The sequence below is a fragment of the Oreochromis niloticus genome, linkage group LG19 (assembly GCF_001858045.2).
Source record: "Oreochromis niloticus isolate F11D_XX linkage group LG19, O_niloticus_UMD_NMBU, whole genome shotgun sequence".
Taxonomy (NCBI): Eukaryota; Metazoa; Chordata; class Actinopteri; order Cichliformes; family Cichlidae; genus Oreochromis; species Oreochromis niloticus.
Genome location: NC_031983.2, coordinates 19224379 through 19238194, shown reverse-complemented (window position 1 = coordinate 19238194; position 13816 = coordinate 19224379). Strand labels below are relative to the sequence as shown.

Here is a 13816-nt window from a genome sequence, read left to right as displayed (position 1 = left end):
ATGTGCTAGCACCATGGGTTGACCAAAGGTCAGTCCTCTTTGACATATTTTGTCTTTTTCCAGTGAAGACTGAGTGTGTCACTCTAACTGCAAACCCATTGCACATGTTATCAAAAGAAGACAAACTCATTTCAGAGTTTCTGTCCTTTTATTTACATAACTACATCCTTGACTTTCACAGATCATTAAATTCCACGGATAATATCTTTTACTGATAAAACACTAATATTAGTGCTGATTAGCAACCCTGTTATCATATAAAATTAACATAAGAAATGCATATTAAAAACATACAAAATATTATTATATTAACAACAGTTTTGTGGCCCTGAGTATTTATTTGTCACAAATATGTCATAATCTACAAATAAAAGGATATATCCATTCAGCCGAGTCATTTTTTTGCAACCCTGTTACCATGTCACGATTGATAAAATGATCAGAAATGTTTTTATTACCTCACAAGGGTTGGATCTATTGCCTTTGTAACATTTTGAATTATTATATAATTGGTGTATTTGAGCAAAGATGTGAAAATAAATACTTAAAAATGCTAAAAAAAAAAAAAAAAAAAAAAAAAAAGTATCTTTGATGCTTGAGATGGAATTTTTTTTTTGACAGAACCCCTCCCCCAGAAAAAGACAGAAAAAATGTCAAATAAAGGGTCCTTTCCTTTTTTCTGTCTTTAAAATAAATTTATTAATCTATTCATCTATCTATTTATTCATTTATTCATCTTTCAAATATCAGCCAGGTCATGTCAAGCGTTTCCAGTTCCGTATATCAAATGGCAGAATTAAAAACTGTACGAAAGCTTTAATTATTTCCTTTTTTTTTAAACGGTTTTGGGGAATAAATGATTATAAAAACCCGAAGTTGACAAGTGCTTTGGTGTTCCCGAAACTCCTCGCGATGGCAGGTGTGTTATCATTACGGAGCTCTGAAAAACAATGTCAGAGTGGGAGCTCTGTCTGTCATAACGCTGCCTCGTCATTGTTGGTGACGTTCCCCCTTCCACCCGGTCAGAGCTGTGTGTTGGTAGCTGGTAGGCAGGAAGCTAACTGCTGGCTAACCTGCCGTGCTACCTCCTCCGCCTCCGAAGGCAGCTGAACGGAGCCGTGAATGAACCACGCACTTCAATGCATCCCGTGTGGCCGCGATGGCAGCGACAGAAACGGTCTGAGCCTTAGCTCTTAGCCATGTAGCTCAGTTGTCTGTTATATCTGTAGTTAATGTTAGTGTGATTCGTGCCCTTAGCTGTTTCCACCAGTAGCTAGCTTTTTTTCTGTCCGGGATAGACGGCGGCAGCTAGCCCCCCTTTCTCGCCACTACAGGAGGATGCTGAAGCTGTTTGGTGCACTGGTTATCCTCGGACTGGCCCTGGCGTGCATCACCTCCTGGGTGCTGGACAGCTATGACACGGCTTGGCACCCTAAACGGAGCGTTCACCACCCGACTGTCGGTGATGGAGCTGAATCTAAGGGGAGTTCTCCACCATTTCCCGGCGAACACTTGAACAATATATTCTGGTTTGTACAGGTGGGCTGTTATTCCGTCTGTAGGGATTATTTACATCTAGTGTGTATACAATACAGGCGTTTGACTTTGTGTTAAGGTTAAACTCTCTGAATGATTGACAGAAAGGGGTCAGTGTCCACAGAAGTGCTCCGATGTTGGGTGAAAAGGTGTTTCAACACAGAAACACAGCAACTTTGAGCCAGACTTTGCACTCTTGTTCTATAGCCTTTATACCACAAGAGCTGAAAATGTCACAGAGCCCCATTTAAAATATTTGCCTTTACCCCTCACCTCCATTTGTGTGTGTGTAATTCAAGGTGTCCGATATTCACATTAGTCGATTTCATGACCCAAGGCGCATCCCAGACTTTGAAAAGTTCTGCACCGACACCATTGAGGTGATCAAACCAGCTCTTGTGCTTGCAACAGGTACAGTGATCTCTATCTGGTTCCTGTTAAATTCTTTGCATATAATATGACTGAATGGGTGTGGCTCAAGATCATGCAGTGCCAGACTCATGCAATCAGATGACAGTTTGCTTACAGAGATTCTCCCCTTTTTTCCTTTACCCCAGGGGATCTGACGGATGCTAAAACAGAGAGTAAGGTGGGATCCCTCCAGCACGAGGTGGAGTGGCAGGCGTACCACAACATCCTAAAGAGGTCACGTGTAATGGAGCGCACCAAGTGGATTGACATCCGCGGAAATCACGGTGATTAACCATGGCACTTTTTTCAAAAATTACTATGGTTTCTCAAGGCTCACTGATTCAGCCGAAACATCTTTAGTGTGCTGAGTGTACAGCTAAGATTTTCCGAAGCATCCCACAGGAAGTGGTTCTACCCCTCCTCTTCCCTTCCTCTGTGACTGGATGTGAAACAAGATACCCTGAATTTGTAACTGTCAAAAAAAAGGCAAAGCTGTTCATTGGATCTGCAGTGGCTCTGACAGCTATTCTGCTGCTGATCACAGCTGCTGATGTGTTTCCCGGATGTTTATCTGTGGGTCCTTTAGTAAAGGGAGATTTTTCTTTGTTACAATACAGTACAAGAATAGTTCATCGGTCACCTCCCTTACAGCTTCTACACTGCTTAATCTCACAGTTATTTCATTTTTCCTCACAGATGCTTTCAACATTATTTCACTGGACAGCATCACCAATTATTACAGGTTAGTACAAAGTACCAGTAAATGGCCAGTAAAGTCCCTTACTGCAATTCACAGCAACAAGAGAAAGCTGATTGGAGTATCCTGTGGCATTTGACGCCCATAAACCAGTATAGTTGCAGACTTGTTTTCCATTAATAGTTCAGCTATCTGAACATCCTGACGACAAAAATAGAAGCAGGACCTACACACTGTTTTTTTTGTTTTTGTTTTTTTTTTTCATGTTTTATGTGACATTGCTGATGCTTCTGTTAGCGCTGGCTGGTCTTTAATCTTCCCGATATTCTTTAAAGATCGCATTTATTTATTTATTTTTAAAAAAATCTGTATTATGCTGTACAGTAGCTTGATGCTCATGTTTAAGGTTTCTCAATTTTTATTCTAGGAAATACTCAGCCAATCAGAAAGTAGGCTCTTTCCACTACGTTCACACGACCCCCTTTGGCAACTACTCCTTTGTCTGTGTGGATGCCACCCTGACTCCAGGCCCCAAGAGGCCGTACAATTTCTTTGGTATTCTCAACCAGGTGAGTTTGTGCAACACCTCTTCATGAACAATTCTGAGATCTTTAGAAAGCGGCGAGTTTTTGAAGGACTACATTCCTCTGTTAGAAAATGTGGTCCAGCAAATGGTAAACAGGAAAGAAAATGGTAAACGCACAGTGTTTTAGTTTCTGAGTAGCAATAACTAAAGTATCTGCTTAGCTGTCTGTTTTCATAAACATGAAGTTTTTTTGTCATATCTGACAGACTCAAATGGACTTGCTGGACACGTTCAGAGCTGAGAGTCTGAAAAGCAACCAGTCGATCTGGTTTGGCCACTACACCACCTCCACCATCGTCTCTCCTTCTTCAGGAGTACGAGACATGATGAGGCAAGAACAATCCCCAATTTTGAATCTTCTTTTTTTTTTTTCTTCCTATTTTTATTTTAAGGGTGAGCTGAGGAAATGAAACATTTTTTCCATCACGTCATGGTGCAAACATTCAGCAACCTCCTCCTTTTGGCTGCAAGCTAAAATTGTGTCTCAGTCTTAGAATGATAAAAAACAAATGTAAGAAGCATTTTGACTGTCTGCTTGTTTCAAATTCATGCTGTGGAGTAAAGTACATATTCAACTGCCTCTGTTTGCAGACACTTAACAAGTCTAACTAAAATTTCTACGTTTTTGTGTTAAGATCTGCAGTTGCATATCTGTGCGGCCATCTGCACACTCTGGGTGGCCTCATGCCTGTGCTCCACAGCCGGCATCCCCAAGGCACTCTGGAGCTGGAGCTGGGTGACTGGATGGACAATCGCAGGTGTTTATAGTCACTACGTGTTTCAACATTTTCTTACTTGTATTTCTGTTTCTGTCGTATTATCGCCCATATTTTTCTAACATCTTTCTACAGGTACAGGGTTCTGGCCTTTGACCATGACCTGCTGAGTTTCTCTGATCTGAGGTTTGAGCAGTGGCCTGCAGTGCTCATCACAAACCCCAAGGATGCACAATATCTGCACCCAGGGGTGGAGCCACTGGGTCGGATACGAAGGTCGACGCACATCAGGTGTTTTGTCTATGCGTTGAATTTTCTGTTTTCTTTTGTTCCAGTGCAAATGAATTTCAATTTCTAATATTTAAGAATTCATTTTCTTTTCTTTTCTGAAGGATCTTGGCCTTCTCAGAGGCCCCAATCACTGCGGTGCATGTGAGTGTAGATGGGGAACCTCTGGGGAAAGGTCACTCTGCTGGAGGCCCCCTTTATGTTCTGCTATGGGATCCGTCTCTTTACCTCACAGGACTGCACACAATCAGAGTTAAAGTGGAGGTCGGTGCAACATTCATTTATCTTCCACTTTATTGTGTTCTGAGACTTTTGAATATTTCATGGGTCTTTTATTAGATTAAGAAGATTTGTTTTCCTTTGTTGAATTATGAATAGCTGTATTAGATTTGCTGTCTGGGAATTGTAGCTAGAAAACACCCACTGGTGGCTATGGGGGTTTGTTGTACTCTCGTACTTTTAAAAAAATGCTCCTACCTTTCTCTAAAAACTAAGAACTTCTTGTCTTTCTATGTGTGCATGTGAGTCAGGACGCGGCAGGCCGGTCATCAGTGCGGGAGCAGCACTTTACTCTGGAGGGCGATCTGACTCCTACCTTCGGCTTCGTGCAGTCTTTCATCCTCCTCACAGATCACTACATCCTGGGCCGGGTGGCCTTTATAATCACGATGCTGCTGAATATTGGTGTTCTCATGGCCTTCAGGTTTATGCCTGTTCTCTCGGGCAGAGGTGAGCTGTCTCTGACTAACCTTCAGATAAATAGATCATCATAATGTAACAGACTGTTCAGGTTCAGTCGCACTGAACTTGAGACACAGACAGGGTTCTCAATAAGGATTCAATGTCAGCTTTTAAAATGCACACTATAAGAAGTCTCTCTGCACTGTGCGCAATCATAGATGTTTGGTATTTCATTATGTCTACAGGATTGACCTCTCAAGTGTGTATGTCACTCCGCTTGGTCAGTAAAATAGACACTTTCTACTACTCTCTGCTGCTGTTCAACCTGTGCACGGCCTTAGGTGAGTTTAATGCTGTGCCTTATTCCCATTTAACTTTTTCCGTCCTCTTTGTCCAAAAATATATTTTATCTGCCATCCTACACTGTATCTATCATGTATAATAAACAATAGAGTTGTTTGTGGTTGCCAGATTTGAAGCTTGTACAAAGCAGTGTACAAATAACATCTGGTTTGCTTTACAAGATTACCCAGTAATCTCTCCTATGTTGCTGTAATCCATTCCTCTCTTCCTTCAGGCCCGTGGTTCATAGGAGAGCTGATTGATGGCCACAGTGGGGCCTGCTTCGCCTTTGGAGTGTTCATTGATGGACATTTTCTAGAGGGCAGTCTCACCTATGTGGTTGGAGTTGTTCAAGTAAGAACATTGAATTTTTTTCCCCCCTTGTTTTGGACACATTAGCCTCTCTGTGATTCTGTACATACGTGTCATATGTCCAGCTGTAGACTGTAACTGAACATATTTGCTTTAAATTTAAATTAATTTTGTTTTCAGCAACTCTTAGGAAATGTGAACTTCCTGCCCAGCACCGACTGTTGGATAGGAAAAACTAATAGCTTGTGAACACTGTGGGACCCTTAAAGGTGGAAAGCTTTCTCAGGACGTGGAAAAATAAATCAGTGACATGGAAATGAAGGGAGCATTTCAGAAGTTCTCCTAAAATACTTATTAATAATAATAATAATAATAATAATAATAATAATAATAATAATAATAATAATAATAATAATGATAATGATGATCATGATTCCTGAAAACAAACTCTTTAGGATGGAAAAAAATCGCTGGTTAGGTCATGTTGCCACAAACTGGATCAAAGGTCAGACATAATTGGGCAATGTCGCAAATAATGGAGTTGAAGAGAACTGAAAACTCTTTATTTAAACCGAAAGTAAATATACAGTGGCAGAATCTTTAAAAAGAAGAACATTAAACCCAAAATGAAGCTTAAATAAACTAAATAACTAAATAGAGAGAATGGTAGCTATAAGATCCTTTTTAAACAATTAGTAGAGTGACAACATATTTCCTCTAAAGACTCATCTGTTACACCCTTCATGAACCAGAAAGAGGAAGGATAAAGCATGCAGCTGGGTGGGGGAATTACAATATTCTCTCTCTAAAGCTATAAGCGATGATATAACCTGTGGGTACTGCTTCATTCATAAATGCATGTTCTGTTCACATCAACTAAACTCCTTTCCTCTCTGCCAGCTCCTCTTCTTCAACATGCCCCTCACTTCTTATCTCTGCTGGAGCCTCCACCACCGTTGCCGTGGCAACACCTTCCGATCCCACTTCCTGCGGCCGGGCTGCCGCTGGAGGACTCTGGCTGTTCACCTATTCATGCTGCTGCTCCTCACCTGGCAGGCCCATTCCTGCTACTTCCTCCTGGAGACCTATGGCCCCATGGCCTTTTTCCTGTCTCCTGTGCGCACGTGGGCGTTAGGGCTCAGCCTGCTATTGGTCTACCGCGCCTGGACAAGCCCCGCCTCTCTCATTCGTGACACAAGCAAGAGCGTCTCTCCCTCTTGACAGTAATTGCACGGTACCGCCGCTGTTTCCCCTCAAGCCTGACTCTCAGATATATTTTGCTGTCTCTATCCACGGCGCAAGCCTCAGTTTCCCCCGCAAAGCAGCCCCTTCCTTTCTTTCTTTCCTCTATCCGAAGCCACTTCACGGTACATCACTCACTATCCTGTTTCTAGATAGTGTTGTTTACTTAATATGCATGTTGTTGTAAATCACCGGTGAGCACATTTCTGGCCATATTCATAGCAATGTGTACAGTGTAAAAAAACAAACAAAAAATACCTTGGATACTATAAGGGTAAATTAGCCAATCTGAGCTATGTGACAGACTAGTCCAACGTATGCTGCTGTTGACAGTATACTGTATTAGAGTTGTATTCTCCTGTGGTTTAAGCTGAGTCATTTACTTCAAATTTAGCACTTTTTGGAAGTGTTGCCTTGGCCAAAATGCCACTTCACCACTGCCAAAGGATGAATAAGAAAGATTTCACCTTTCCTTTTCTTCTCTCTTTAAACTCATTTTCATACGCTAATGAAGGCTGGATGTGCCAAAATGATCCTTGTGGTTACCTTCTGATAACAACTCACGTGCATAAGAAAGGATTGAACCACCTTTTGTATGCTATATCCTTTTCCATTTACATCTTGTGAAGGTGACGCCAGTAATGGAACCTAGACGATCGTATTCTCAAGTTAATTTTACACACAATTACAGATAATCACATGAAGGGAAGTACAAATTAATCAAGTACTGTAGCTGATGTGTGACTGCTAGTTTTCAAGTTAAACAACTGCCAGTATCGTCAATGTTCACATTGGAATATTCATATCAAAACTTTAATGCCAGTCTTTACCAAAACACAGAGAAGCCGCCTCCACTTTTTTTCATGTTCCTTCAAACATGATTACAGAAAGCAGCTGTTTGTTTCTCAGGAATGTGAGCAATTGAACAAAAAGCTGGTCCAAGTAGTACTTCAGGACAATGTTTTTGTACTCATAGAGTAGCTCAGTAAACTAAACCCGTATTAAACAATCCAAATGTGTGGTGGCTAAAAAACGAAATGAATGTTTTAATAGCTTTGGTGAAATGAGATGAGCCAGTGCTATGCTGTTTTTTATTTATTCATTCTTATTCTATTGTGTGATTTTTATTTCTCCCCCCTTGTGTTTTAAATCTGCACTGGAAAATATTCTTCATTGTCGGGATGAATGTGGTTGAAAAGAGCATTCCTTGTGTCTGAAGTCGATCTAACTGATCGGCGTGTGTGTGCGTGTGTGTGTGTGCGCACAAACATGTTTTCTCTATGTTATTCAGATTGCTAATCTGTGGGAACTGTAAACTAAGTCTTTCAGTCCTTTCTAGTCAACAGTAGCAGTCGCCTGGATTCTACAAGAACTCATCTGAAGTACAGAAATGTTCTCTTTTTTTTTTAACCTCAGCCAGACACAGCACGAACTGTGGAGAGCTGACCCTCATAGTTTAATACTACAACAGCTGCCAGACACTAAATAAATGAAAGTATGTGCCGTCTTGATAACAGGGGTTTAATTACTTTTTCCACCCCTTTCTGCACAGACAAGTCTTCATTTGTATAGGAGAACCACCAAGTGTACAAACAGGAAACAGATGGATATTTGGAAATTCTGGACTTTTGTTATTAGGGGTTTCTTCTCTAATGATGCTCAGTACCTCACTCAAGCTGTGTAATCTGTCCACAAGGAGGCAGTGTTGAATGAATTTGGATGAATCATGACTGTGCTGCATTTCACTCTCACTTTAAAATTATGCATGGGAATGTTTTTTGTTTTGTTTTTGTTTTTGAACAAAGCATCAGAACTGTGTTTTTATTAAGACGGGTTTATTAGTTTAATGGCACTAAATGATTATGGTTAATAATGACTCTGGATGTGATTGTTCTGTACTTTACACAAGAAAAACTGACAATGACTCCACAACCATTTCATCTCTTACAAGGAGTATATTGTAATGTGTTCAAACACTGAAGCATATGATTGAATAGATAAGGATTTTACACCTGCCACATATTTTTCTTGTGACAACTGAAATTAGAGCCGACCACAATTTTATTTTATTAATGGTTTCTAGTGCTGTGAAATAAAAATGTTCATTATAGTAAATGATAACTTTGTGTATAGATTCATTTATTTCCAAATGATGTTACACAGAAGGGAACAAGGTGGCAAAACAGTAAAAAAGACAGATTTAAAAAAAAAATAAAAATACTGTATACAATAATGTAAAAAAACCCCTTGAGCCACCCGTTATTCATGTTTTGTGTCCAACATATGTTTTTGTCATTTTTAAAGTGGGCTTGAGCAATAGTTCTCTAGGCTTTCTGAAGGTTATATAAAGTTTTATTCATTCTCAGTCCACTCCTTAGACCTGAACACATCTTTAGCCACTTTGTTACTAGCAACGTGCTGCAAGAACACAATTCATTCATAACGTTCATTTATGTGAAAAGCGAAAGGCCATTTTCAGAAATGGTCTTGGTGGAAGGACTGAAAGAACACATCCTTTAAGAAGGAAAACTGAGAAAAGGTTGATGTATGCAAATTACACAAGTACCAAAGTGAAAATCTGTGCAGTGATTGGTGTTATAAAGTGATATTTGGCATTTTTGGTTTAAATAATCATTTAGCGAGAAGGTCAGAGTCTCTACAGCCATCTGTAAACCACAGTGGAAGCTCCATCATGGTTTCGAGCTGCATTTCAACCAGTGTTGTTGGATATCTTGTTAAAATTAATGGAACTACGAATATAGAAATAAAGAGTCAGAATTTGATCCACCATGCAATACCATCTGGAAAGCATCTGATAGCAACGGCTGCATTTTTTAAACATGACACTGATCTCAAACACTATATTGAAAACCACTTATTTCCCACTTTCCCAAATGTTACCTGGTCTGTTAAATCTCAACTTCTACTAGAACATTTGGATATTAGGGTCAAATTTTGGCCTGAACACCATAAAAGTATAGATGGTTCAGTGGTTAACGCTAGTGATGGTAGTGTAATGGTATGGAGGATATGTTCTTCATTTAGCCTACCCAAGTATAGCTACTGATCATGCCCATCGCTTTATGACTTCAGTGTACCCGGTAACTTTGGGTACAACAGAAAAAGCCCTGCTAAGTTTTTGCTATACTAAAGCAGGGAATTTCAAGGTTTTATCCCACATCAGCACCGTTAAGAGACTGATTTTTAGGTTAATATCATGTGTCAGTACTGCAACACTCTGCTCTACGGTTCTTTCACTGCTGCACCAATTTCCAAAAGACTAAACAAACTCTTATTAAAAACTGAAGACTTGTTCGATTGCTAGATTTTATTATTTATAATTCAGTTGTAATTAGCTGGCCTCGGTTAATCAGCGCAATATTTTGACTGCAGCTCATTAAGTAACTGTTAATGGCAGAGATAACAGGCAGCAGTAAGGTTAATTTCCCATGGTGAGTGGTGAGAGCGCAGCCTCCACTGGAATCACTGTAGATTTTCTTCAGTGGGATATTTTTATGATTTGCTTGCCAATGTTTCCGCCTTTCATCATAGAGCAAAATGCATCTGCAAGAAAAGGAAAAAAAAAAAAAATTAACTGCCCACAACAACTTATACAATTACAAAAATGTTGAAATTCATACTTAAATACCTCCCATATTCTCTATGCCATTCACCACAGTTTCCAGAACCTGAAGAGTGAAAGCAAGATTAAAGCGATGAAAACAAAGACAAAGATGAAGTGTGCAATTTGCAAAGGTGCTTATACAGTGAACCATACAGTGAACCACACAGCATCACCATTTCCTCTGTACCTTGATTCGACCTGATTTAATCCACTGGCTGAGCTCACACAGGGCAGCGTCTGCTTTGCTCATGTAGTTTAGCACCGTAAAGCGTTCCCGGGTGATATTTTTACTTTGCAGGTTCTTCTGAGTCTCCTCGCTCAGAGGTGGTGGATATGGCACGTCCTTGTTATACTGTGAGATCTGACCACACAGGATTATGTGGCTGCCGTTGTTCATCTGGAGATGATCGCAAGTCGATGTGTCAGATTGATCTTACAGCACACAAAACACTGTTGCACCTACAGCCATCACGTCCAACACTATTCTTTTACAGCACATACGGTTTACTTCCCAAAAATGATTCATCCCCCTATGAAAACTTCATTCCTTTATGATTCTCTTCTACATAAAAGCTTAGCTGGTTAAATTTTGCCCATATTCAGAAAAATATAGTTGTGATGGAAGTTTCCAGATGCATTTTTAACCCTTTCCAAAATTATTCATACCTTCATCTGCCTCACTATTAAGCCAATTGTTGTTTACTGCACAGATATTTGAGTACACTCAGTATTTTCCAGAAGTCTCTACAATTTTAAACAAATCCAAGCCATGTTGATTTCTAAAGCATTCCTGGGGGCTATAAATTGAATGGAATTGGTATAAACACTCAGTACTAGGACATCCGCCAGAATGTAAAAAAAAAGAATTAGGTGTGGATCTCCAGTCATGAGGATGCCATAGGCTACAAAACCATATCCAAGTGACTCCAAGTTCCTGATGCCAGAAAAGAGCATTGTTAACAAGTTGAATGTATTCCACACCATCAAGAATGGGAAAGGATCTGTTAGAATACCTAAGGGGACACCTCAGCTCACAGCAGCCAACAGTAACCCACACAACACAACCAAGGATATTCTGCAGAATACCAGCAACTCCAGAAGTTTTTACAGTTTTCAAAACAGACACTGCAGAGAACATTTTAGAAGGGGGATGGGAGTCTTTATGGCCAGCCAAGGAACCACTCAGTTACAGGCATACGAAAACTCACCTAGCCTTTGCAAAAGCTCATTTAGACGAAGAACCCTATAATTAACCCTATAATTGCAAATAAGAAATAAAATATAAAAGTCTCATTGATGTTTAAAATCTCTTTTCAAGAGAGACTTAGACAAAGAATTTTTGTGTCAAATAAAATGCAAGTTATTAAATATATTAAAAATTCATGTGCCTGCATTTCTTAAAACCTTATGTCACCTTCTTATGTTATTGTGCAGGAGAACACTTGATCTGCCAAAACAAACAAACAAACAAACAAACAAACAAACAAACCCCCCCTCAAAATTCAACAGGGGTGTGAATAATTTTGGGAATAACTGTACATAACAATGAAAATTTAATCAAGTAGATCATCCATGCAGATAAAAATTATGTAGTACCTGTGCTATAACAGCATCACTAATGGCACCCCCTACGTTGTCAAAGTAAACATCAATGCCATCAGGACAGCTCTCCTTAAGCTTCGTCGGGACATCCTCCAGGTGATAGTTGATGGCTGTGGAGAAACCCAAATCTTCCACTATAGCTTTACACTTCTGATCAGAACCACAGATCCCCACCACTCTCACACATCCATCCAACCTGCCAATCTGGGGGAAAAAACCAAAAACCAAAAACAAGCAGAGTAATAGATCTACAATTTTATGGAAGTCTGGCAAGTTTTTCCTATATCTCAGACAGTTTAATGTCTACAAAACACGCTAAACTGTCTGGTACTTGTTGCATTTACCTGTCCAGCAATGGAGCCACAGGCACCAGCTGCGCCGCTTACTACCATCGTGTGATTGGCCCCTTTGGTTATGTGACCCTTCTCTCTGATACCCAGTAAGGCAGTGAGACCTGTTATTCCAACTGCACCCAAAAAGTAGGACAAGTGTCCATCAACCAGCTGTGGATCAACCTGCAAAGAGACCAAAACCTGAATGACATCAGCATACATACTGTAGCAGGTAAGCTGCTTTTAGTCAGTGTGTTTTGCAAACACAGGGTATGAATCAGTTCCTTCACATTTGCAGAACACAGTGTAATTTTTATGTACATATCATTAAGACAGGTTTCCTCTTCCTGTCTGGAAGAGGAAATATGATCCTGTTCACCAAACAGTGGTGACACACAGGAACAGAGACCTTCTGTAAGTCACTTCCGGTCATAACAGCATGGGTTTGCCAAGGCCAGTTGAATGAAATGACCACATCTCCCGCAGCAAAATTATTGCACCGGCTGGAATCAATCACTCCCACACCTCCACCATCCACGCACTTGGAAATCTGCCATGGAGTCAGGTAATCAGCGCCGGTGTCCTCATTCATTCTACATCGCTGACAGGGAAAGAGTTTTAGTAGGAGTTAAAAAACAAACAAACCCCAAAACAAACCATCAGCTGTTACTTTATTGTGCTGTAGTCTTTAATTTTAATTACAACATTTAATTACTCCAGACAGGAAACGCTAAAGGTCATGACTGATGCCTGCTGTGGCTGTACCAATGTCATGTGTTTGTGTAATACCATGTAAGGGTCGACTGAAAGATAAAGCGTCCGAACAAGAACTTCCCCATCTTTCAGGTCAGGTGCTAAAGTAATCTCCTCCAGGCGGAAATTTTCCGGAACTGGCGCCCCGTTTTTACCTGTATGCAAAAACAGAAGGTTGAGTAAACACTAGCCACGTGATTGCAGTAATGGTGCAGTATCAGTTACTGTATGAAAGACTTAAAGACTCAAGGTGCAGAACACGATAAAAGAGGAGGGTAAAAAAGTTACACACCTGGTCGTGAGTTAAGAACGACTCTTTGCACCTGCATCTCGCTGAAATATCGCGAGCACCGAAGTTGTGTTTGTAGCAATGACTAAAACAGGCAGCAAACGTCAAGTTTCTGTGAGCGTTGAGCTCGGTCACAGTGTTAGAGAAAACAATGTGGACAAAGTATTTTACCGTCAATAGCAACACGTGAAGATATCGAACGGCTTACATTACCGAACAGGTTTCTTGTTATCAGTTTGCAGGCTAGCAGAATGTCAACAGAGACCACGAAGAAAGTCACGACCACAAGAGCGAGAGAATTCCCTGCTGCTAAAGTCCGTGTTCGTTTAAATCCCGCGAGACTGAGGGTTAGGGTTGAGGGATTTTTTTGTGTGTGTTTTTTAGAAGTTTTGTCTACATTTAGA

The 13816-nt window shown here is 40.4% G+C and overlaps 2 protein-coding genes across 5 annotated transcripts; one reads left to right on the top strand and one right to left on the bottom strand.

Annotated features, from left to right (window-relative positions):
* Nucleotides 1-976: 976 nt before the first annotated feature.
* On the top strand, nucleotides 977-9445 carry tmem62 (transmembrane protein 62). Of its 2 annotated transcripts, none has more exons than XM_013270060.3 (14): nucleotides 977-1177; nucleotides 1335-1539; nucleotides 1836-1947; nucleotides 2094-2231; nucleotides 2644-2689; nucleotides 3072-3213; nucleotides 3437-3561; nucleotides 3866-3988; nucleotides 4082-4237; nucleotides 4339-4498; nucleotides 4765-4963; nucleotides 5161-5256; nucleotides 5493-5611; nucleotides 6470-9445. In XM_013270060.3, exons 1-14 carry the CDS (start codon nucleotides 1140-1142, stop codon nucleotides 6788-6790), a joined length of 1980 nt encoding a protein of 659 aa, XP_013125514.1. In that variant the 5' UTR covers nucleotides 977-1139; the 3' UTR covers nucleotides 6791-9445. The 2 variants fall into 2 exon arrangements, with proteins under 2 accessions (XP_013125514.1, XP_003443075.2); XM_003443027.5 differs by having other exon boundaries at nucleotides 1299-1539.
* Nucleotides 9446-9825: 380 nt separating this feature from the next.
* Nucleotides 9826-13758, bottom strand: ptgr2 (prostaglandin reductase 2). Of its 3 annotated transcripts, none has more exons than XM_005477283.4 (9): nucleotides 13626-13758; nucleotides 13416-13497; nucleotides 13160-13278; nucleotides 12780-12971; nucleotides 12383-12553; nucleotides 12033-12242; nucleotides 10624-10833; nucleotides 10461-10500; nucleotides 9826-10375 (listed from the first exon to the last, which is right to left on the bottom strand). In XM_005477283.4, exons 2-9 carry the CDS (start codon nucleotides 13450-13452, stop codon nucleotides 10311-10313), a joined length of 1044 nt encoding a protein of 347 aa, XP_005477340.1. In that variant the 5' UTR covers nucleotides 13453-13497; nucleotides 13626-13758; the 3' UTR covers nucleotides 9826-10310. The 3 variants fall into 3 exon arrangements, with proteins under 3 accessions (XP_005477340.1, XP_005477341.1, XP_003442939.1); XM_005477284.4 differs by having other exon boundaries at nucleotides 13621-13731; XM_003442891.5 differs by having other exon boundaries at nucleotides 13584-13718.
* Nucleotides 13759-13816: the final 58 nt, after the last annotated feature.

What these genes read in the sequence shown, in the direction of transcription:
- tmem62 (XM_003443027.5), top strand. Translation starts at nt 1,140, where the DNA reads ATGCATCCCGTGTGGCCGCGATGGCAGCGACAGAAACG. An exon ending in TGACATCCGCGGAAATCACG is followed by an intron (nt 2,232 to 2,643) that starts GTGATTAACCAT and finishes TTTTCCTCACAG; the next exon opens with ATGCTTTCAACATTATTTCA. An exon ending in GGAGTACGAGACATGATGAG is followed by an intron (nt 3,562 to 3,865) that starts GCAAGAACAATC and finishes TTTTGTGTTAAG; the next exon opens with ATCTGCAGTTGCATATCTGT.
- ptgr2 (XM_005477283.4), bottom strand. Translation starts at nt 13,452, where the DNA reads ATGCAGGTGCAAAGAGTCGTTCTTAACTCACGACCAG. An exon ending in CGTTCTTAACTCACGACCAG is followed by an intron (nt 13,279 to 13,415) that starts GTGTGTAACTTT and finishes TTTTGCATACAG; the next exon opens with GTAAAAACGGGGCGCCAGTT. An exon ending in TTTCAGTCGACCCTTACATG is followed by an intron (nt 12,972 to 13,159) that starts GTATTACACAAA and finishes TTTCCCTGTCAG; the next exon opens with CGATGTAGAATGAATGAGGA.